The sequence below is a fragment of the Enoplosus armatus genome, chromosome 1 (genome assembly GCF_043641665.1).
Source record: "Enoplosus armatus isolate fEnoArm2 chromosome 1, fEnoArm2.hap1, whole genome shotgun sequence".
Lineage (NCBI taxonomy): Eukaryota > Metazoa > Chordata > Actinopteri > Centrarchiformes > Enoplosidae > Enoplosus > Enoplosus armatus.
Genome location: NC_092180.1, coordinates 12,880,802 through 12,905,145, shown reverse-complemented (window position 1 = coordinate 12,905,145; position 24,344 = coordinate 12,880,802). Strand labels below are relative to the sequence as shown.

The window sequence follows — 24,344 nt, the reverse complement described above, 5'->3', positions numbered from 1 at the left end:
ATGATTGAAGAAACAAGAAGTGACCTGCATGTTTTATCACTCTGTCAGGGATGAGGACACAAATAAAACACAGGAGGCAGAAAAGTCAGCAAAAAACAGCAAGTTAAATAGTGACAAATGGGTAATATAAATCACATTGTTAAATTGTCCGCTGCCCACCCTTCAGCATCTCTAATCTTTACTACTACTAATAAATATTACAGTCCAAAACAATATAACAAAAACGATGCAAGTTAGCTGTGATAAATGAGAAATATACCCATATAACACTGTCTTCAGGGCATCATTTCATGGTAGACATTTCAGACCACGTCTGGGCGGCTACAAGATTAGCTTTCCAATCAGAAATGGCTGTTAAAATGCGATACTATCACCACATCACAGACCATTTGCATATACGTCCATCTAAACCCTCCCTGACACCTACTTGATGGCTTTATTTTCCCCTCGACCTCTCACAGAATCTGGAGAGCTGGCAGCCTCCACCCCAGGCTTATTCCTCTTCCCCTGCAAAGAGGCAAGAGAGAGAGACACAGACAGAGAGCAATGGGGAAGAGAGAGAGGGGGGTGACGGATCTTAGAGCCATGTCTTGATCGTTGTTTACAAAAGCATTTTTGCAACTGAAGCACTCATTATAGAGGCTTGAGAACAGCATCAGGTTCCAAACGTGTTGTTAACATAAGATAAACGATGGGAAAGCAACGATTGGTTTGATGCCAGGACCGCGGCCTGCTTCTGAGGATCAAAACGTGACGAGGGACCACTTAACTACAATGAGATGCAAAAACACACTCTCACATGCATAACACATGCACGGACATGTCTTCACACACGAACAAAGGAAATGCACAATGTGTAGTGAGTCAGAATGAAATCCGGCACATTAAGATACTGTGATACATATCTGCACAGAACTTTGTACTCATGTAATGAATTTATTAAAACTGGACCATTTCAATCACAATGGACAAGAGCAGCCATAGCATGGTTTATTACACCTTTAAAGACTAAAGCTATATTTATATTTGTATACAACATAGCTACAGAGAGCACAGAGAGTGGCTACGTCATAGGCTACGCTGCATCTGAAGTGCTCCTCCTCAAAGATCTAACGAGATGTCGGGGCTACGGCACTTAAAGGCCACAAGAACAGTGTTTGGAGATCGGGCTGCGTGTGTTTTGGAGATTGTGAAGACAGCATTAAGTAAGTTGAAAATCTCAATTCTCAGTAGTCCTCTTCTTTTCAGTAACACACATCAAGCAAAGAATAATCTTCACTGCAAATGTTCTGCTCACCACAATCGTTGCTCTCTATCAAAGTGAACAAAATAATGTAAACACTGAATGACTGTGGGCCTGATCATGTACGATACAGGAAATAGAAAAACACTTTTACAAATCAGAAACACAAATGCATTCATCTCGAAGCAGAGCTCTTTTACGGTGAGGAAATTCTAGATAGGCAGCAATAATGCAAAAATTTCTGTTACAATATATTATACAGCTTACTTTACTTACTCTGTGCAATTTTTTACCACTTAATGGATAGTGCTTTCAGCAGAGCAATATGCAGTAGTTACAGTTATTGACCCCTACGTTTTATTGAACTCTATATTTATTGAACTCTTGAGGGTGATAACGCTGAGCTCTTTCCAGCTGAGTCACGCAGACCCTCTGCTCTTGCATAATGTTTTCCCATGGTAACCTCACAACAAGGACATGGAGAGCACATATGCCATAAAATGTCCACTTAATAGACAAGACCTCTCTTCATTCCTCAACCTGCTGTGAAACAAAATTAGACGTACCGAGCAACGTTTTCTCCATATTCAAGGAACTGGACTTGATCCTGTTTGGAGAGCTCAGCTACATTACCATCTGTTGCTGTAGATAATTATCTACCTCATCAACTTGGCTGAGTTTTAATCACATATGTCATATTTTGACAAAATATGCAGTAGTTTGCATGCGACTCCTCCACATTAGTTATCAGTAAGAAATATCACATCATGCCAGACAAATAAAGATTCAAAGCTGAAACTCAACTCAACATTTTTTTACCATGACACAATGTGCCTGGAAGAAAACTACTTTGGTCTCATTGTGATGAGTTTTTATATAACATTAATTTCAAGAGTCGTGTGTTGAAAGGGGAATTATTTACTTCTTTTATTTTAACCATTATTGGTTTCTTGCTTTTTATAGCAGCGAGTTACATCGTGAGTGCATCCAGAGACGCATGAAGGTGTTTCCTGTTTCCCCTCCTACACTCTCAGCCCTGCTCCTTTTGATTTTTACAAGAAGCGTCAAACATAGTGGTATACTAATTCATAACTTGTGTGTCAGTTTAACTCCTTCCCTCTTCCTCAAAGCTGAGATTTTCTTCTCAGCAACACCCTCTGCATCAACAGCTACTAATAACCCCCTTTCAAACAGCTCAAGAGAGGAGAACAGAGGAAGGCATGATGATGCTAAATTAAACGGATGCAACCTGCCATTGAATGTTAATTGTGAAATTAAATGTCACAAGAATAAGAAGAAAATCTGCTTTTTATTGGTGGTTTTATAAGTGGTTTCTGTTCTGATGTCTGCTATCAGCATCTGATGGAGTCACTTTAATAGTCCCCCTATTTTCACAAAACATCTTCTACAGCACATGTCTTTCATGTCACATGCTATCATAACTATTTCATATTTACACACTTACACAGGCTATTTTTAGATTTCAGTTCACCTGACCTGCACGACTTAGGACTGCTGGAAGAAACTGAAGAGACGAATGCACATACAGAGAGAACATACACATTTAAAAGCCCCAGCTGAGAAGTGGTTTCAAACTGAGGACCAGCATGTTGTAAGTGACGGTGCTAACCTTCATGCCACGATGCTGCAACGTCTCAAAATGAGAAAGGTCTGACATCGTGATTTGCTGAGCTGACTGGATTTGTGTTCCTTCAATTATTTATGATAGAGAGAAGAGCCACAGAAGAGTGCCTGTCGCTGCGCACAGATTTGCTAATAAAAAAAGTATACTTAATTGTGAAAACCATATTATACGAATGGGATCTTTAAAGAACCTTTAACAAGACTGCACAGAAAGATTCAATGAAAAAACACTTGAAACAGGTTCTAGGGGACATTTGAGAACATTGTTTAAAGGCTCTGGGTGGAATCAGGCACTTTACATATGGATAGTTTTTAATGCAACTGTAGGCCTATGAATATTTAGGAGCTGTCTGAAAACCCTTAGAACAGATGGTTCCAGACAAAGAACACGTAGAGTTTCTAGTTTCCCCACACCCACACAGACAAAACAGGTCACTTGTCACTGATGTCCACAATGACCCATATGACCGTTCTGATCTACCACCTCTGTGGTTAAGGTTTGGTCAACTTTAGGAAACTAAAAATCGTCTAATTCTGCTTTTGCTGGAGGAGAGTTATTATTCTCTCGCCACCAGCAAGAACTATCAATGCTATGTTTTTGCTGCAATTTCCTTCTCGCTGTGGTTTATTTTTAAAATACTAGCATTCGTGAAAAGGGAAAACAAATGTTTATTGCCAATGTTAATGTTTAATTTTACATGACTGAATTTCTTTCAAACATTGATAGAGGATTTATTCTTTATTATTTTTTTTTTGTTGAGAGATTTGCTACTCAGTTTTAAACTTGATGGTGAATGCAGTACTTGTACTCAATACAGGATTTTAAGCAGCCTGGAGGCTTTCAGACACAGCACAGTGCTGACTGTTTATCTGAATGCAGCTTTCAGTGTCCTGCAGACAGGTGGCCTCTTTATGTATTCTACTGTATTTTTCGCAAATGCATCTACAATACTCTCTATTATTTATCATCATTTATCAGATCTCGTGTTTCAATAGAGAGCGAAGCTTGGGGCCTGCCCTACTCTGTCCCTTCATTCAGCCACTACACTGTAAACACACACATACTGTACAGTGCGTACACACAGGTAAGAATAATATTAGATTCAGGGACTCAGAGAAGGAGAGATTTCTAGCAGTCAAGAATATGCTATGAAGTGCAGCTCATCTATCATTAAACAGAATCATAAAATCTTGAGGAGGCTGGAGAGGAGAGGGTGGAGAAGGTACAATGTTGAGAGAGTGTGGGAGGATGTGAGAAACGAAAGGGAAGATCGAGAGGACGGGGAGGAACAGATATATACGACGGCAGAGTAGAGGGGCGAGTGAGAAACACATAGAGGAGGACTGAAACAGAATCCAGAGTACTGAAAGATGCCACATGAGATGAATTGGAGATGAGAGAGGGACCAGGATTCCCTGATGAGAGCAGCGTGGCCCTGCCTCCCTCAGGAGCGTCCTCTTAAGTCCTGCTGTCATCATGTAAGTCACACACGAGGATGTTCAACACCGACCACCATCACCTTCCCTCTCCTCCTGCCTGTGTGTGTGTGCCTCTGTGGCTGTTTCTGCCTCTGCCTCTCGCTTCCCTCCTCCTCCCACTCTCCTCCCCCTTCCACTCCCATAAAACAACCAATAGCATGAGACCAGACAGGCTTCTTCTCTCCTGGAGCAAGTGCTTTCACATGAGACTTTTTCTTTTATTGCCAGAAATGTTGCATTCATATTTATGTCATTCATCGGAACAATAAGTGACTTATCTCTTGAATATCACAAAACCTGATATAACCAGCCCAATCTTCTAGAAGCAACATTTCTTTTAAATTATTTATTACTTTTTGTACGAAGCATAATTGCTGCCTGGATTATGTTCCCTGGAAACATTTAGGCAACAAAAACACTGTGGTTGAGCTTAGGGAAAGATTGTGGTTTCGGTTAAATGTTAATAAATAAACCAAGAGCATAATCACCTCAAGGGACAGGGGGTCACAGGGGGTCACCCCCCCCCCCCAATATTTGTAACATCTCCAAAAGCTTCTCCCCTCAACATTCAGTGTTAACCTCCTGCTTCATGTTTATGTGCGTGTGAAACACCAACAGCTGTGCGGCGCTCAGGAGTGTGTGCACAAGTTGATCACTCACAGATCTGCTACACAGGTAAAACACAGTCTGTTTAAATGGTAGCATCACTGTTGTACATGTTGAATATAAACCAGCATGTCACTGCTGTTGTTGGTGAACACATCTGGACTGGTGTTTATCCGCGTAACAGGCTGGAGGATGAATCGAGTTTCACTTGAAAACTGGGTCTGTAGTTGATGTGTCGCGGTAAACCGACCAGGTTTATCATGTGTTGGTCAAAACACACATACCACGGTGCACATTGTGGGTGGCGAACGGTCTTTATGCCTCTGTGTGATGTGTGTGTTCTGTGTTTTACTGGACATCCAACATGTAGCTGCTGGTGAAAGAGTTAATACTGAAAATACAGAGAATGACTTTGTGTTTTGACCGAACATGCTCCTATACAGCCAGGTGCGTCAGGTGTGTGCGCAGTGTTATGAGCTAGCTACCTTAACCTAACATCATTGTAGATTATATATATCAATGCCAACCCATTATCAAATGTCAGGACTTTTCTTTTTCTTTTTTTCTCTTTGTCTTATATGACAGTAAATTTGATATCTTTGTGTTTTGGACTGTTGGTTGGACAAAATTAAAATCCCACATCAGGCTCTGGAAATAGTGATTTAATTCACTTTTTTACTCCTTCCTGACATTTTACAGCCCACGATTCATTGAGAAAATAATCAGCATTATTCTCACATTACTTCTTTTTTTTTCTACCTGAAGGTGTTTATTTGTTTAACCTTTAGGAGTGTAACACACAAAACAAACAAAAGAGAATAATATGAAAGATTAAAAAAAAGAGAGAGACAAGGACTATCAAGGGGAAACTACAGTGGCAGCGAAGACGAGAGAAGAGAGGGACGATCCTCGAAAAAGAAATCAGTGACATTCTGACAAGGACGTGGAGATAAAGTGACAAAAGGACGAATACAAACCAGACCATTCGGTATAACAGGAGAAGGAGGGTGACGCAAAAACAAAGACAGGGAGTTAGATAATATGAGGGTAAACAAAGACAAGAAATGTGTTTGTCAGGTTCAGTGTGTTTTTGTTATTCCAAAGCAATGATAGCTATTTTGATTTTAAGGAGCACTTTACATACTTTAGTCTAGCGAGCGATTATAAATGTTACCCCAGAAAATTATGTCAATTAGTTTAGCTATTTTTGCTCTGAATAGCCCAGTTAACTCTCAGCTCGTGTATGTTTGATCAACCGCTGTGCTGCAGTCGCTCCTCACACTGAGAGACATGGGATGAGATGAGAGAGCGGGAGAAAAGGGAGGCAGGGAGCGAGGAAAGCAGGACCGAGTGTAGGAAATGCCAGCAGATCAAACATGTATAGGAGGAATTACAGTTGCTCCAGCGGCAGCCAATAGCTCAGAGTGATGCTCATTAGCATATGAATCATTAGCATGGTGCTGGAGGCTGGAGGCAAGCAGCCATGATGCACAAAGCTCAGAGCGCACAAAGCCATGTTTACAGAGAGCACTACTAAGGTCTCTGATCATGTTGGCTGTCATGGCCAAACATGCAGCCTCTCTCTGGCTGCTTGTGCCAGAGAGCACAGAAAACTATTCAACAACAACAACAACGACAGAGAGCAGGTAATCACTGTATGCGTTCAATTCAAGGTCACTGTATAATCAAGAGAAAGCATGACTGCCCACACATCTGCAGTTCATCTTCAGAAACATGTTGGGAAAGAACATGTTTGACTTTGTGGAGGAAGATGTGTTTTCATGATGAGCAATTTGCCTTCAGTCATAGGGTCGGGTATTGTGTCTGTAGCACTGAGTATCAAAAACTACCTAAAACTAAACTAAAAAATAAAGTTCCAAAAAGCTGACAGTGAATGTTACATTTTGATTTAAATTACAAATTTCTTTCATTTGAGACCATATCTTATTAAGTTCTGCTTATGTTATGTTTAGATGTCATTTAATAATTGAGAGTTTGGATTATTTTGTAGAAAAACATGTTGACATTTCAAAGTAAGGTATCAAAAAACCTACTGTTTTGGTGAAGGATGGAACTAACTATTACTACTTAAACAATTGCAATTGTCGTTTCAGCTCTACAACTCAGCTGTGTTGTATGAAATTCTCTGTAGGTGCGTTCCAATAACCATACTACCATACTATTAGTATTTCTAGTATGCTAGAAAAATATTTAGTATACAATACATTACATAGTTTGTCAACTGCAGTATGCTAGCCAGCAAGCCTTTCTGGCTATCCTGACCCACAATACTAAAAAAACAGAAGATACGTCACATCGACTGAGAGAACAGACAGATGACAGCTCATTGACAGATGACAGTAGAGGTTGGACACACCATCAAAATAGAGCTGCAGGATGGACACATTCGGTTCAAGTGTATGTTGTAGAGTGGACATGCTATGAATATATGAAATAGAATCCCATGATATGCAAAAGCCTCATTTAAATTCCTGCAAAATCCTGCCTGTTAGCTGTTTTATTTTGGTACACCTGTTTTATATTTCATAACTATTCTCAATCCTGCCAACACATACTGTTAGGGTGGTGCTAGAGCAGCTACACTTCATTTCATACATTATTTACAGTTTGAGATACAAAGACACAACATATAAGGACAGCAACGATCTGATTATACACTGTCACTTATCATAAAGTTTTGCAAAAGTGTATGCAGTTACACAAAAGAGCTGACAAGCATGTTGCACTACAAATAAAATCAAGCTAAATGTATGTACGTGCAGACAGAAAATGATGCCAGCAGCTGCATCTCTGCATGAAGATATATTCAACAACAAATAACAGCTGCCATCAACAGAGAAGGGGTGTAACACAAATTGTAATAATAATTCAAAGTTAAAACTACATACATAACAAAGTAACAACAGCAGAGCTCTCCGAGTCGTCCTCTGTCTCTGGCGAGCTCGGCAAATGTTGCATCTCCAGGGTAATGTAGCACCCGTTCCAAATTCGCATCTTTTTACTTCAAATTTCGCGTTACGGACTGCGACGGATGGGGGGGGGTCAAAGTTCAATGCGCAGTGTTCATGCAACAGTACGTACTTTGTAAGAGCGGCTGCAGTACGTACTAAAAGTAAAAAGAAAAAGTTTGTGATTTGGAACGCAGCACGTGTCTGTCCATCCACCAAAACAGAAACCTTTAAATACAAACTTAGTGATGTGCTTCACAGAGGACCTCCGCTCAGTTGAAATAACTTCCTTTTTAAAACATTTTTAAATAAGTCTCAATATTGAAATATGCTTGTGGAAATGTGAATAATAAGTTCTGCAACTTACCAGTTTACGTTGACACCAGGTGCAGACGCCACACAGAGCTACCAGCCACACGGCACACACTACGAATGCGACAGACACCAGGAATACACTGAGAGACACTGAGCCTGAAGGAGAGAGACAAAGACAGAGAAGAGACAGACAGCGACACATTGAGAGGAGAGTATTAGTGCATTTAATGTAACACTTGCCCTGTTGAGGCTCCTGAGGTTTAAAGTTCACTGTTGGAACTGTGACAAAACAACCCATTTCAGGGGCACATATAGGTATAATCAGCAGCATCGCTCTGTAATGTGCCTTCCTTCTTTCTTTCCTTCCTTTGCCCATTCATCCTTGTCATCTGGCATCTGTCATCAGTAAGACACTGAGAGAAATGTAACAGGAGTGAGGGAGAAATGACATAAAGGCACTGCAACTGCTTCATGCTCATGATCCCTGCATGTATCAATGGGAGATATGCACATGTCAGGAAGAGATAATATCATGGGGCCAGAAGCCATGCAATTACCAGCTTCCGTTTTCTCTCTTCCATCTCGTAAATCCTTCAGCAACTTTGTTCCCGTCTTGACAGATGAAAACTTCTTCTTCCGCTGCCTTCTTCTCCTCATCTCTGTTTCTTTCAATTACTGCCTCTCAACAATGCTGTTCATTCAGTTGACTGCCACCTAGTCTGCCAAGTAATTCAAAACGCAATGGCACGCTGGCAAAACAATGTCGGCAAACAATGAGCTCATAACTGCTACATCCTGTTTCTCAGCAATACAGTTGATCTTCCTCTGAGTCTCTCTGTACCTGAGAAATTCGTCTGACTGCTGATTCTTCCCTTTTTATCCCTCCATTTCACTTTTCATCCCTGCCTGAGCACGTTCAACATTTATACATTTTTGGGGGGGCCAATAAACAGAGGAAGTGGATTAGCTAAGCCAATTTAATCATCCAGATCCACCCTCTTCCCTCACATTTTATTCACCTCCTCTTTTCATTTCCTTCAGGTGTATTATGCACCTTTTAAATGAAGATTTACTGTCAGACTCTAGTAATATACCCTTTTCCTACAAGTCTTCAGTCACACAAAAGAACAATAAACATGCCACAAAGCTCAGGAAGATTATAAACAGTGCTGGCAATTCACATTAGATGCTCCTTATACAAACATTTCTAGCATATCTATTATTATCTGTGTTGAGTTAAAACAGTGTTAACTTGGAGGGTTGTTGCACGTTATTCCACATCTCTTTTTACCCACCAGCCTCACCAAATTAAAGTCTATTCGCCTGCTTGATAAAGTTTTAAATAGTGAAATATTAGGCATCACAGAATATGCTGGCAATTAAGATCACAGGGTTGATTCTTTTGTTTGCTCCGTGCCTTTCAGCCTGGCAGCAGAGGGTGTCCTGTGGTAACATCGCTTTCAAAAGCGTTTCAATGCTCAACAGATAAGTGGTCTCAATCTTACTGGTGTTTCCTTGCCAATTCGGAGCAATACATAGAGAAGAACAGAGAGTGAGCTCTGTTGAAACAGTAAGAAGCTGAAATACTCTCCAGCTGGAGGGAACACAACCAGCTGGAAAGAAGAATAACTCCTTTCAGACCTTTTAGAACTGCCAGACCTCCGAGTGTGGACACACAAGTCTGACAGTTTTTCACTTGGTGGGGTGTTATCAGCAGGGGGACTTGATGATTTCAGGGACTAACCCAATGGAAAAGTGAGTTTTTTTCCCTGCATATCAATACATAATATAACCAGCCCAGTACAGTAAAGATGTATGGGGGTTTCGTTACTTTGCATTTTGTAATTGCCTCTCTATATAATGGTTTTCATCGTTGATTCAAATTGCCTACCCAAGTTCAAGGGATTCAAACAACTACTTGATGAGATCCACAAGATAAAAAGCCGGCGCATGCACACACTTCGACAGGTGTCCAGCGATATTTCTGACTGCCTTCTTTAGCTTTTATTATTAAAGCAGCATGCTTTGATGCACTTCTATCAAACAGATGATTTGCTACCGTCATTTCAGAAGAAACCCGTGCATTATTAAAACCACCAGTGACCACAGCTGTTGCCAAGTCAACCAATCCTGACTTCATGTCAAACCAGATTGTTTCACACGCAAGATCACACATACGCCAATCTGTGAGCTATGTTTATGAATAGTTATAATTCAATGTGACTACAGTTCAGCACCATGGACAGCATGCATCCCCACTGGCCCTAATATCAAGTCAACTGCAAGGATGTCTGGGTCCTGAATGTATATCACCCAGAAATGCCTTCTTTGAATCTTGACACAAAGATGATTGCATGTATGTTTTCAACAGCATGTTTCCTGTCACATAGAGGAAGGCCAGCTACTCTACATAAGGGGGTTGCGGCAGGAGAGTTGCAAAAGTCACATGTAAAAAGACGGCCAAATGAGAGTCGTACTTGAGGTGAAACTACGCAGAGTATGCACATATAGACTGAGATACAGTTTCACAACTCTCCATAGACATTTGCAAATACTATTGCTACAATAATACCCCCACACCGTCAGAGAAATCTCTCTCTTTAGGCTTTTGATTACAAGTGAGGGCTGAACCCTGCTTTGTGGTTCAGTTCTCACTTTACTATGACAGTCAGATACAACACTCGCATTACCTCAGCTGCTGCTCTCCACCAGCAATCTGTATGATCTCTTTTACCCTCACTTCAGGACAAGATCTTTGTCAAGGAGATGAGCTCATACTCTCCAAAAGCCACTGCGACCTCTTTCACAAAATGACCTCCTGAGCATCTGTTGCAGGAACTGGCCTCATTAAAATGTACTAATCATTGTTAAGAAGCTTTTTTTTTTAAATGTATTCTACTGGGAACAATCGATCAGTGGGTGGTAATGAGCTCCATTTCTGACCTCGTTTTGAAACTGCTATTGATACCTTAAAAACAGTGACATATTACCATCTGTTTCTCAAAGCTTTGACTTTGAGGTGAAAAAAACGGACTAAAAAACAAAACAGGAAGAATTAAGTCATTTACAAAAACAATCAATAATATTTTAGATTTTAAAGACCAACAATCTGAGCCACTAAAGTACTTTTAAGGTCATTAGAAATACAGGGTTTTCCATGTATGTTACAGATAAAGTAGTGTATTTGCTGTGAACTTGTAATTATAAATCATGCAAAAGAATTATGAACAAATCAATAGAGATGGATGGCAGAGGTCCACATCACAGGAAACAGCAAATTGACAGATATTTAACATTAACAATTCATGACAGGGTGAGGAGCTCAGTGAACCAAGTGGACCTCTGTGTCGACTGCTCTTCCACTTTGAGAGGAGCCAGCTGAGGCTGTTCGTCCACCTGGGAAGAATACCTCTCTCTGGAGTTGTACTGGCTGAAGGGAGACCACACGACAGGACACGATGGACATCTACCATCTGGCTGGAGGAAGCTGCAGGTTGGCTAGCCCAGTTCATTTGGAGAAAATTATGATGGGATCCAGGTCAATTAAGCAGCTGATTGCTGATATTAGTTAATGTCAGCAACAAGCTTCATCAGTGTTCATTCGGTCGAATTGCTTTGGCCTTTTGATTTAGGCCTTTTTGGGTGATTTGTTTTCGAGCTCTGGTCATTTTTCATGAATTACAATTTCAGTGCAGATTTGACTTTTTCGTCTCCTCTGATTTGACACATCATTACAGTAGATCCACCACCTATTGTGCATAAAGAATCATTCGACACAACAATCCCAACTCAAGGTCCACTTACTAACTTTTTCCAGGACTTTCAACCATATCACATAGTCTTCATCCATGGATGCTCAGTTGTCATGGAGATGGGTCTGTTGACATGTAAACTCAGTAGCTGTTACGATTTTATGCACAGAATGGCTTAAGCATCATGAAAAAAAACCTCCATCTGCCGATGAAGACTGTGTGATCCGGTTAAAAGCTCAAAATAAAGCTAGTAAGTGGATTTTGAGTTGCGATTGTTCTGACATTGCTATTCCTTAGATCAAGAATGAATTTGATGTTTCAAAACCCCTTTACTTTCATGACTTTTTCCTTGGTGATGAATCCATATACTGTTTGTCAGCTCTGAGCTCGAAGATGCTACTTGTCTTATTTTCAAAACCTAATCATGGCATGTTCAAACCTGTCCTCAAGGAGCACATGTTCCTGCTGATGTAATAATATCAGGTCATGGAAGGTTCAATAAATGTGGATTAGCTCCAGATGCAGCACCTACTGTGCTGTGTTTGGTATCATACTGGGTACCTCCCATGGCTCGAAGTGTAAACAAGAGACTCTTGCAGCACCGCTCCTATCACTCAAACTCTCTCTCTCTCTATGTTATGTATTTTGGAGTAACTGCATATTTGGTCGGAGATCATTTAGTTAATAATCACTAAACATAATGCAAAGCCTGTTTCATAATTAATTACAGGCAGAAATGTCGTGCCGTTCTCCATATTCTCTTGATAATTGTTATTCCTGTCTACCATCTTCCTACTTGCATTCTCTTTGCCAACACACCATTATTTTCACTCATGCGGTAATTATACAATTTATAAGACAATTGATTAGAGCTGCTCGTGATAAAAAAATAGCCTTCATAAAACTGCTGTCTCTCTCTCCCCACATGCAGCCCCCTCTCTCACCCCCAGTCCCACGCCTCGCCTTCAACATTTTGCAGCGATTTACAACACAGGATTGGTAACACTCAAGTGCTATTAGGTGGCAGGAAAGTATATAGTCAGATTTTATTCTTAAGGGAACAAATTCTTTCTTATTAAGAAAACTGAGACCAGTCCAGTCAGTCCATTCTTGGTGATGGTATTTGCTTTGAAGGATTAATGATGAATTAGGAAATATATACAAAGTTTAACTCAAACAACTTAAAGGCAGTAGGATTTTCCTAAAAAAAGAATCATCACTTATGACCCACTAAAAGTGTGTGGCGGCGTCTGTATCTGCAGAGACCCTGCCCTCTACCTGTATTTTTTTTTTTGCTGTGTTCAGGATATTTCTGGGCGTCAACCTTTGGGCGGTGGGCCAGTGACAGCAAAGGAGGGATTCCATAAAAACGTATGTACCAGGTGCCAGATTGTTAGCAGCATCCAAGAGGAAGCTATGAGGCGGGGAGGAGGGGCCAACTTTGAATGTTGTGTTTACAAACCGCAACCAAGAAATTGTTGTTGAAAACTTTTCCTTTTAACGACCTCCACCTTAATTACTTGCAAAACACCCATGTGGCTTTTCCAGTAGGGTAGCTACCCACCTAGCCACTGAAGGGTATCGCTCCCATGAACATTCATCACGAAACAGAAATGGCTCAGACAGCATCATTAACCAATATTTGTTATGTTATGAACATTGAATTAAATGACTTTGTGTGATGTTAAATTAAGTTGCTTGTAGTGATGAACCTACAAAGTTCTGCAGCTCCACAGAGCTTTTTAGCCGTTTTTAGCGTATTGTTTTGGTTTTACAGTCATACTTTTTCTGTAGGGTTCAGTCTCCCCACTCTCATAGCTGTCTGCGAGTCTGCGAGCTTGTTTTGAGTTCTTCTGCCCCCTAGTGGCCAAAAAATAACCTCCATAACATCCTGTCCAATGGGATTCTGGCATTAATGGCAGGCGGAAGTTATGACGTCCACAACTTTACTGTAAAGAAGAATGATGGTAAAGAGATTTTTTTTAAGTTTATATCTGTACTGGTTCAGATCTATTCTGCTGGAGTAAAAAATCTCAAGTATGGTAGAAAAAGACAAAAGGAATATAAGGTTAGAAAACTAAAGTTATCATTATTTACATACAGATGTAGTCTGTAGCTTCATAGGTTGTTGCTTTGTAGGATAATGCCCTGCTCTCAACTTTGTGTCCTCATGCAAACTATTCACTGCTTTGTACTTGGTCTTAAACTGGCCTTTATGAGCTTTAGAGGTGCTGGTGGGTGTACTTTTAGACAGAGCCGGGCTATCTGTTTCCCCCTGCTTCAAGTCTTTATGCTAAGCTAAGCTAATCAAGCTCCATACTTAACAGACAGATGTGAGAATTCTCTCTCTGAGAGAGTTAAAAGGTGTATTTTCCAAAACTGTTCCTTTAAAAGCCGTCTGGTGTCTTTTTGATGTTGCCTTGTTTCCAGATGCCAGCAATTAACTTGGGGAGTACAATATAGTTAGTGTTACTGATAGGAAGGATGGCCAAAATTATGAAGACCAAGTCGTGATAAACTGTAATTATCCTTTAAGGCAAGGGCTCTGACAGGCTCACCTTTTCTCTCTGGCTCTCTCTCAAACACTTCCCCACACTGTCTTTCCTAATTCAGTCCATGATCTCTTCTCTTGTGGGCACCAGTATCTCTCCATAAAATGTGGCCCTTATTCTCTCTGCGTCTCCTCTCTTCCACCTGCTGTGCTTATCTGTTTGTGCTCTGTTCACTCAGCTCCTGGTGTTGGCGCCTGGCACGACACAGAGAATAAGCACTGTTAGTCACTGGAGACCTCCGGAGGAGCATCTCTTGCCGTAGGTCGGCACAACATGGAGAGGGCCGCCACCACGGGAGGTGACCCTTGACTGGCACAACAGACGCACTGCCTGAAGAGTAGCGACCAGTGGGTGGAACACGGACATCCAATTATACAGAAAACCAAAGGGGACTGAAAGAGAAAAGCATGTTTACAAGCCTACGACTGAGTCAAAGCTCAGCATTACTATAAGCACCTCTGTTCTTTTGAACTCCTTGTTGAAACATTAAGAATAAATTGTTATAGTTCATTAACTCCGAAGATTACATTATTTACTCCTCTTGATTCAGTATCAGCGGCAGGAGTGAAGAAGAGGGAGGAAGCTGTGATAAATCTGGCAGGTGGAGTAGACAGCCGGCTCAATCTTGAAATCCCAGCAGGTGTGTGTTTGTCTAACGTGAATCCACCTGACCGCCCAGCTGGCCAGAGATCAGTTTTGCTAAACCTTGCTGTCTTAAGTGCAGGGTTGACTAGTCAGTAAGCATTCATTAAATCATTACATATGTTGTGTGTGTCTGTGAAATTACTTTTACTATTAGCTTTCTAATAGAATTTCACTTTATTTGGCTTCATTTTTTGAGATGCATTTGATCACACAGATCTATTCTTTGGTTCTACTCTACCACTCATACATCACTGAACTCCCTCGAGACATCTTGTTCCCAGCAAACTCTCGCTCCAAATCTGTGTCCAAACACGCTGATTGCCTGGAGGGGAAATCTCATTCTTTCCAGTGCTTTCCCCCAAAGTACAGCCTGAAGCATGACATTTTTACAGGTGATAGAGAAAAAAATTCACTTCTCTTTGCATAGTCCAAAGAGATGTTTTGGTCAGGATAACATATTGGTCCATTTACTCCTGTACAACAAAAGGTTTTGTTTCTTTCCTGTTCTTAATGTCAGAAAAGGACCAACAAAACCAGGATAGGCTGAATAAATGGAATTGATTGGAAACAACAATGACTCTTAGCTTATGCAGCTACAACCAAATTACTAAGGGTGATTTTACACCTGACCTGATTGGTGTGGTTCAAACAAACTCTGGTTTGTTTGCCTGTTTGATTTGGTTTATTTAAGCTGGTGTGAAAGTGTTCATGCAAGCTCTGGTGAGCACCAAACAAGCTGATAGAGACCACTTAAAAAGGAGGGTCTTGGTCCAGTTCCAGGCAAACACTGGTGCAGTTTGTTAGTGGTGTGAAAACAAACCGGATCGACCACAGGAATTTGTGATTTTTAGCAAACATTTAAGAACTAAACTATAATTCTGTTTATCTGAGGATTGTGAACTGTCAGGATTAAGGTTCTGTATCAGCAGTGTAGCCTCTACATTTATGCACCATCATTTGGTAACCATGGTAACACACATGCATGTTGACACGTGACGTCACAAGAATTTGAGTTTCCATGTAGCAATGACAATCATCAAAACCATCCAATGAACGAGCGAGACTGTCCCCCCAAGAAGAACGACAGCATCAGTCATTTCAGCAAGTACCCTAAAACCACATTATGTTCATTATGTTCAAGTGACAAAGCCGTCAAGCAGCTGCATTATGCCGGGAGCAAAGGAGGAAGTCAGGTGACATTATAGCGCAACAAAGTCCATTTAGGAAGAAGATTGGGGCAGATGGGTGGATGGGTCAATAAAACATGGGAGACAGCTGTTTGTTGTCTGTTTCAAACCAACAGTCAACGTTATATTTTTATACAAAAGCAATGCAACCATTGACAACGAAGCTCCCTGACCTCCAGGGTCTAAGGATAGAGGGCGTTGTATGCTGTACAGACTGTAAAGCCCCCTGAGGCAAGTTTGTGATATTGGTATATAAGTTAGCATGAACACATAATGGCCCAGAACTACACAAGAATGTGGGTTGACTGTAAGATCTCTAACTGTGAATGTGTAGCGGAAGCACAGTTCACTCTTAATACAGGATTACACAGCTTACATTCATCTTGTTCACTGTAAGTCCAATTTTCCAATTCCACTTGCTATTTGTTGCCCCTCTCTCTCAGGAAACCATACATCCCCTTTTCACATCATTCCCTAACGCATGTCAGCTGACTTCATTACTCTCCTGCCAAACCATCACTGTGACTGTGTAACCCTGCGACTCATTCAGCTGAAACGTCAATCGCATTCGCTCTGTTGCCTGCTTCTTAGCCAAGCCAAGCCCCAAAGGGGATGGGCATCCACAACACTGGCGACTTTCCAGATTAAACTGTATTTTTTTTCCTTTTCAATACACAACATGTGTCTGTCAAGAGAGATGTATGACTACTGCTGGGATTAAGCAGAGAGGGAAACCCAAAACAAACACTCGTGAGTTTTCCTGTCGATTGCTGCAGTGACTAAACGCAGAGCCCCACGTGTTTTGTTTTCAGCATGTGAAGAAGTGCAGCAAACAGGCTGTCGTTTGTTGTCTCAGAGGGCCGCAGTACCACAGACCCACGACAGACTCATAAGCTAATACACTTGACTGGCAGGTGTGTTTATCCAGGCAAAACATCTTAACAATCTGCAGGCAGAGCCATCAAAGTGTGTTTCTGTAAGAACTGTGATCTGTTGTCCGTAATGAGGAGGATCCAGAGGTTTGCTGTGTGCGACAAGGCAGTTCATGGTTGAATGGACACAGCTGAAGAGTCATTCTGACTCACACAGAGAGGCTGAAGAGTTGGAGAGGAAGATGGGTTCTTGGGGAGAGGTTAAAAACTCTCATAAAGTGGAGGAGGGCTGTGTGAGAGACAAAAAGAAATCCCTTTCAGAGTTTTATTACCTATTGTAGTTTCTCTTACCTATTGATTAAGTTTCAAACAACATAATTCAAGATATCAAGATATACATTACATTGCAATTCTTAATTTGCAGTGATCTAATAATGTAGTGTAATGCAGTTTATTTCTGCATTTTTATTTAATTTCAATCATTTAACAATCCCTCAATCGATAATTTAACTGCAGTTGCCATTAAAGAATTAAAGAAAGAAGTCTGTGATAATCTATATTTGTCTTGTGGTCAACAAAGACCAAAACTATCAAAGAATTGACCCCACTAACAAGTATTGTCTGTGTGGCCATCATATCTTATTCCTCCATCGTTGTCCAATACTATTAAAAACACATAGACGAACGACACTGTTGCACTGGGTGACATTTTCCTTAATTACAATTACTGTTGTTTATTTTGAGTCCATCTCACACACACCACCACGCTGCTGTAAATACTCCCCAGTGCACCAAATCCCCAGCTGAAATTAGACCCGAACAAATTCACTATGTTTCCTGTTTGAGTAACGCCCAGCTGTTGTAGGAAGGAAACTATATATATATGTAATATATAAATATATCATGTGAGGAAATGGTAATTATTATTATTAAGGAAACAATGTTTAAAATGTGCAGTCACGTGACTTTTTCTTTTGGGTAATAGCACAGTCAGTATTTTAAACATGAACAGCTCTTCCCTAAAGCCAAAAAAAAAAAGAAAAATTACATAACCAAGCCTCTAATCTGTGATATGCAAATGTGGAGCTGCATTTACAATAAATAAGATTAACCTTGTGGATTCATGAGATGTCAATAACAACTGCGTTATCTCCACAGTTGTTAGTTACAAAATACACCCTGATCCCGTGAAAGTAATCCTGGATTCATCCTCTTTCATTTCAGAATGAATTCTTTATGCAGTGTGACACCAACAAATAGCATATGTTAAAATCCTGGTGTTGCTTTTTTTCTTTCACCTTCTTTAAAAGCCATGTAAACCTATTTTCACCTCTATTTTGTAACTAATGGATGGAATGGTAATTTCAATTTCTGCGTTTTCACACATAATTTCCACAAAAGCATGTTCCTGTTTGGTAAATCTGAGACTAGTGGCACACCGGCTGCATCCTGCCCAAAATAAATGTTGCTGTATCGGCTCATGAATCTGTGTGTTGTTTGTTCATTCTGGCCCGGCTCTGCTGCAGTTGTGGTTCGTGTTAGTACAATTCCCTGTTGCGCTATTGCCTGACAGAGACACTGCCTTCAGCTCTTCCAACCCTGAAAAAGCAGACTCGTAAGCTGGCATGTTGCAACCTACTTGGCTAGCCTGAGCTTGAGCTTATCATTTGTGATGAAGGAGAGCACTCCCATGAGGCCTTTCACAGATGCAGTTTCACTCTGAATTCTTACAAAAATTTTCTGTGTAGTTATTTCACTGGACACGATGATCCAGCAGTCTCCTCGCTTCAGGCCTGAGTCTGTTTCAAGAGTAGCTGCTAACTAACTGATTCGTGTTTGGCCACTTGGGGGCATACATGACATATCGCCACCTTTTAAGTTGATAGGGCAAACTTGTTTGCAAACACATCCAGCAGTTACTGAGACAGTCGTGTTTGTGGCCATCTGGTGAATGTCTAATATTCACTCTCACCAACTCCTGAGGGAAATGTTGGGCTCTTAAGCTGCTAAATGCTCCACTATGTTGAGCTGAAACTCACTATTAAACTGGAGATTCAGGTGATAATTCTCGGTAGGTTGTAGTAATTAGTGGTGTAATTGTAATTGTAATTGTACTGTAATTTCCCCCAATAAAGTATTTCTGATTCTGAGGTTCATCACTATGAGCAACCTCTTTCTCATTGTCACATTCTTTACATTTTAATTTGATGCATTGTTATTTTAAAATATCGATTTTAGCCTCAACAATTCCCAAGAACAGTTTCTAATTCTAAGGCAATTCTAAGGAGCAGTTCATGAAGCATTCTCACACTAAACAATGCTCCTTTTAATTGACTTCTGGATGTCCTGGTTGTTATTAAAACTGTTTAATATATTTATTGCAGGTCTTCTAATGTGAGCAAGACCCTAAATTGTGGCTATCAAAGTTGCAATGGAAGTTGCCCCACATAATATGAGATGATTTGTGAAGAAATCATAATTGGCCCCTGAGCTTCATGACATTTACGAGGACTCCTGGTGGTAACCCAAAATATTTTTTCGAACTCATACCCCGGCGAAATTCTCAAGGTGCTTCCTTTTTAATGCCAGTGTGAAAAAAACAGTAACATATTATTCTTTTACATAGCCAATAAATCTCAAAGCTCTATTGAGGCACATTTCAATGTGTGACTCGCTCATGGCAACATCCATTTGGACCAGAAGAGGCTGTCATTTTGAAAACCAGTCCAGTGAGTCTTTTTCATAAATTTCCTTTAAAACTAGACAGACTCTAAAACAAAGGGACCAGTAAAAGATTAATAACACACATTAATGTCAAAACATCTCCTGTTCCCTCTCTTTCTTCTGCCTCCAGTTCACACTCTTATTAGTCTCTTGCTGTGTCCTAGTTCAGGAGCTGGATCCTCTGAAGCCCACATCTCGAGACGGAACATGCCGGGTCAACATGATCTGTCCCATTTCAAAGACTCCTCCAAATGCGGCCAAGAAATGAAGCTATTTGATACATCTTTTGCAGCCCTTTGACTCAGACTCCACTTTCTAGGACTGTGATGATTTTCTAGGTGTGAATGAACATTTTTTGGATTTTAAATAATAGTGTGAGAACCACTAGTGCTGCTGTAAACGTGGACATGACAATACAGCAGTTTCTACATGTGAAAGAGGTTCCAGATTCGTGGAGTATGAAGCCTTTGCCAAGCATTTGAATAAAACCCCCATCATGCAACAACAGAGTACACCAGCACCTGACAGTGAAACTGCACGGAATACAAATAGAGAAAACCAAACCAAACCGAATTTATGGACAAACAAATGGGATATACAAACACTGGTATTCTCTAACAAGTCAATCAGAGGCAAATATGTGCACCACCTGTACTTCCCTAAAAGTAGATCTGTGCACAAATACATCAAAGCCAAACATATAAGGTGACCTGAAACTCAGAAATTCAATTTTGACATTTTTATTACGCAAATCCAATTGCAGCCGGTGTGGAGAGAGCGCCAGGAGACAGAACTGAATCCATTTTACTGCAACAACATGCAGAGAGCCAAGTCTGAATCTCTGGTGGGGAGAGAATTTGCCTAACAGGATGCCTCTGCTCCGCCTTCAGGCCACCCGCACATTTTATCTGGAAGCGCCTACTGTTGTTGTGTGAACAAATATTCTCTGTGATGAGGATCCACATGTTCCCCCAACAAACATCTTCTCTCTATTCAGACTGTGGTCACAGCTCAGGGCCACACGTCCACTGCAGGACTGGTGAAAGAAAAGCCACCAAGAGTTGTTTACTGTGTGTGTGAAGCATTATTATTTTGTTAGCACTATTGTCCCCATTCTTGTTACCACCTCATTTCTTTGCACTACAACTTTACAGTTATAGTGTACATATTATGTCAAAACATGTTGAATTGCCTTTCTGTTGAAATGCGTTATTTTTACTGTAGTGTTTCTTTTTCTTATTCTGCCTTGTTCTATTAACTTTTTATTCAATTCAAACTCTCTATCGTATTTATATAATTTCCATGTGTAGCATGGAGGGGGTTACAACTCCATTTCATTGTATAATCCTGTATTGTATAATGGCAATAAAGCTGAACCTTGAACCTTTGATGAAGATGAAATACCACACATATCCACTGATAGTCTTACATTATTCTTCCTACCTGTGTACGTTCTCTACTGGTACATGTAAAATGTCAAATAAAATCAAATTTGCTGCACAATGATGAAAGTGTCATGTCACTTTAAGGAGTTACGTAGAGAGAAAGTTAAAAGGCTATGCGGGGCATGAAAATGGTGAGATGTTATTACTTTCATTAATAAATCTCCTGGCTTCAACTTGATTCTTTGAAATGTACTTTGAAATTGAGTTTCAGACCTGCTGATTATCTAGTGTGGCAAACTCTTATGTCTGTGGGTTAAAAATGTCACAAAGTATAACAATATCATACTTCAGAGACTGAAAATTGACTGAGGTGACAGAAGTTTAATGTGGAAACAGACGAGGCAAAGAAATGAAAAAGATGGAGAGAGAGTTTACACTGGGTTCAGCCGGCCAGTCTGTCTGCAGTGCTCACACATTCTGAATATGAAATCCACTCTGAAATAAACATGATTTCTAGTTTTTTTGGAGGATCACTGCACATGGTCCTGTATATGTGCTGTCAATCATCCGTAAGAGCAGATGGAGCAGCCAGACTACTGGTGATCTTCACATCAGAGCATCCAGTTTGCTGCAATCCAGTGGGGGCTCCTTAAAAAGCAGGTGATATACAGACCCACTTGGGATCAACCACTTCCCCATACATTACTGTGAACAATGTGTAGCATCATTTACCCCGATGAAAGACCTCCTTGCGCTCTTTTCCCATAATATATTGTATAATTTACCTTCCCCAATATAGTGTCTGTGCCCTTAATTTCAGAGCTGTGGACTTCCAGGATTCAAATCCTAATCTTCTCAGTGTAACATCACTGCAGCGATAAGATCAGTCTTCCATCTCAGCTCTTCCGCTGTCTGTCCAGTTCCTATCTGATCTGTCTTTCTCTGTCTGCTCTCTCTTCTTTCTCAAAGACAGATACCCACACAAGCCTGCACACTCATTTTCCCTATTACACAATATGTATGTTGAAGATATGACTCCAAAGAGCATCCATTAAGAATCTCATGTCAGATGTAAAAAGAATAATACATGAACAGTTGATGATGATAGAAATCAGGCTGCACCCTCAGTCATCCACATCCTCAGCTAACTAAATAATCCACTATAAATGTTACAGAGTTGGGTGTAGATGTGTTATTGGGTTACCAAGTGGCACCTCCCTCCACAGCCTCACTAATTACCAAACACAGCTACAGACAGCCAGTAGTTCGAGACCATTACGAGGCCAGCGTGCGGTCAAAAGTTCAACCAAAGAGCAATTTCCCTCTGCCAAGGTAATTGGATTTGTCAAATATGAGACAAGGCTTTGAGACTAAACAATAATTCACTATTTCACCAGAACAAAAAATGGGATTCTGGTAAGTCTACACGTGCTTTGAGCTAAATGCTAACATCACCATGCCAACGTGCTCACAATGACAATCCTGTTTACCATGTTTACCATCTTATTTTAGCATTTAGTATGCTAACATTTGATAATAACCCCAAATACAAAGTGCAGCTGAGGCTGATGGGAAAGTCAGGTATTGGACAAACTGAAATTTTGACCTGCTAGATGAAAAGTTAAGGCATCGGCAAAGTTGTGTTAATATGTCATCTGGGGACCATGAATGTCTGTACAAAAGTTTGTGCCAATTGATCTAATAGATGTTGAGATATTTCACAATTTATTATGTGAAAAATGTCACCTTCTGGTGGCGCTAAAGGAAATGTCAAGGGAACACCAAAATAAGTAAGTAGGTATCATCGTCTGGGGACCATGAACATTGGTACAAAAGTTTATGGCAATCCATCTAATAGCTGTTGAGGTATTTCAATGTGGACCAAAGACCAACTGAATGCCTAAAAATAGACATGCTAATGATTAACTGTATAATAGAAGTATTCTTTTCTTACCCCATAAATAAACTTGATCCTCCAAAATTATATCCACAACACCACTAGATGAAAGACACCTAGGGGTGACATCTGCTCCTACTTCCCAACATCATTCAGTCATTTGTAAACTTGGTCTAAAAGACCCAGTTTTTTTTTTCAGGCTGAATGCATTCAGGCTGAAAAAGGCTTTCAGAAAACATGCACCTCCTGAAGTTTAACTCTGTCAACTTCATGTCACCCACCTACAGTTTTTTTTCCCAGCGGTAACGTAGCAACAACTGCTCAGTAGCATACTTACTAGCGCGCGCCCTGGAGCAATGTGACTGGCATTTTTAAACCGTGCTCTCTGACTGTCACCTTAATCACATAAACACAAGAGGAAGGTAGGAACAGAGTGGAGCAGAGCAGACTCACACACAAACCCCACTGGCTTCAAGTGTAGTTATATACTGTATGCTACATCACACAGCCTAAACCAGCCAAAGCTTGTTATGCAGGACATAGTACACGGTATATCTATTATACACGTTTTCTTTGCTTTGTCACACTGATTTGAAGAATGTAAAGCTGAGTGAGGATTAATGTCAGACAGAACATGTAGGCAAGCTGGTGTGAAGGATTTCAGGATCTTCACAGTGATGGAAACACACATATGCATACAGTAGAGCCCGACCAATACTGTATTTTTGACACTGATTTAAAAAGCCACTTTTAATGATACCACTTTCTTATAAGGCACTCTTAAAAGGGTTTATAAGTCAGAATTTATTGCCTACTTAATGGTTAATAAATCATTTACACATGCTTTATAGGTCAGTTATAAACCATTAATTGTAAAAAATATATCTTCAGGTGAAGCTCAAGTAAAGCAAGCATGATGCTGGAGGAGGACAAACTTCTATATAGAATTCTTAAACGACTTATCAACTATTAATAAAGCCATTAGTTACAAACTGTGAACCCTAAATGTTGACTTTAAATCTTTATATGGATAACTTAAATTTGGTTATGTAAAAAGCCAAACTTGTCAGTAAT

The 24,344-nt window shown here is 40.4% G+C and overlaps 1 protein-coding gene across 1 annotated transcript in view; it reads right to left on the bottom strand.

The window, feature by feature from the left end:
* syt7b (synaptotagmin VIIb) overlaps nucleotides 1-24,344 on the bottom strand; it is a 71,252-nt gene that overhangs the window by 33,883 nt on the left and 13,025 nt on the right. Inside the window, exons 2-4 of the mRNA XM_070906024.1 lie at nucleotides 8,855-8,905; nucleotides 8,309-8,418; nucleotides 428-507 (exon numbers count right to left, since the gene is read on the bottom strand). Of these exons, the coding sequence (XP_070762125.1) occupies nucleotides 428-507; nucleotides 8,309-8,418; nucleotides 8,855-8,905 (241 nt within the window). The remainder of the gene's footprint in view (nucleotides 1-427; nucleotides 508-8,308; nucleotides 8,419-8,854; nucleotides 8,906-24,344) is intronic.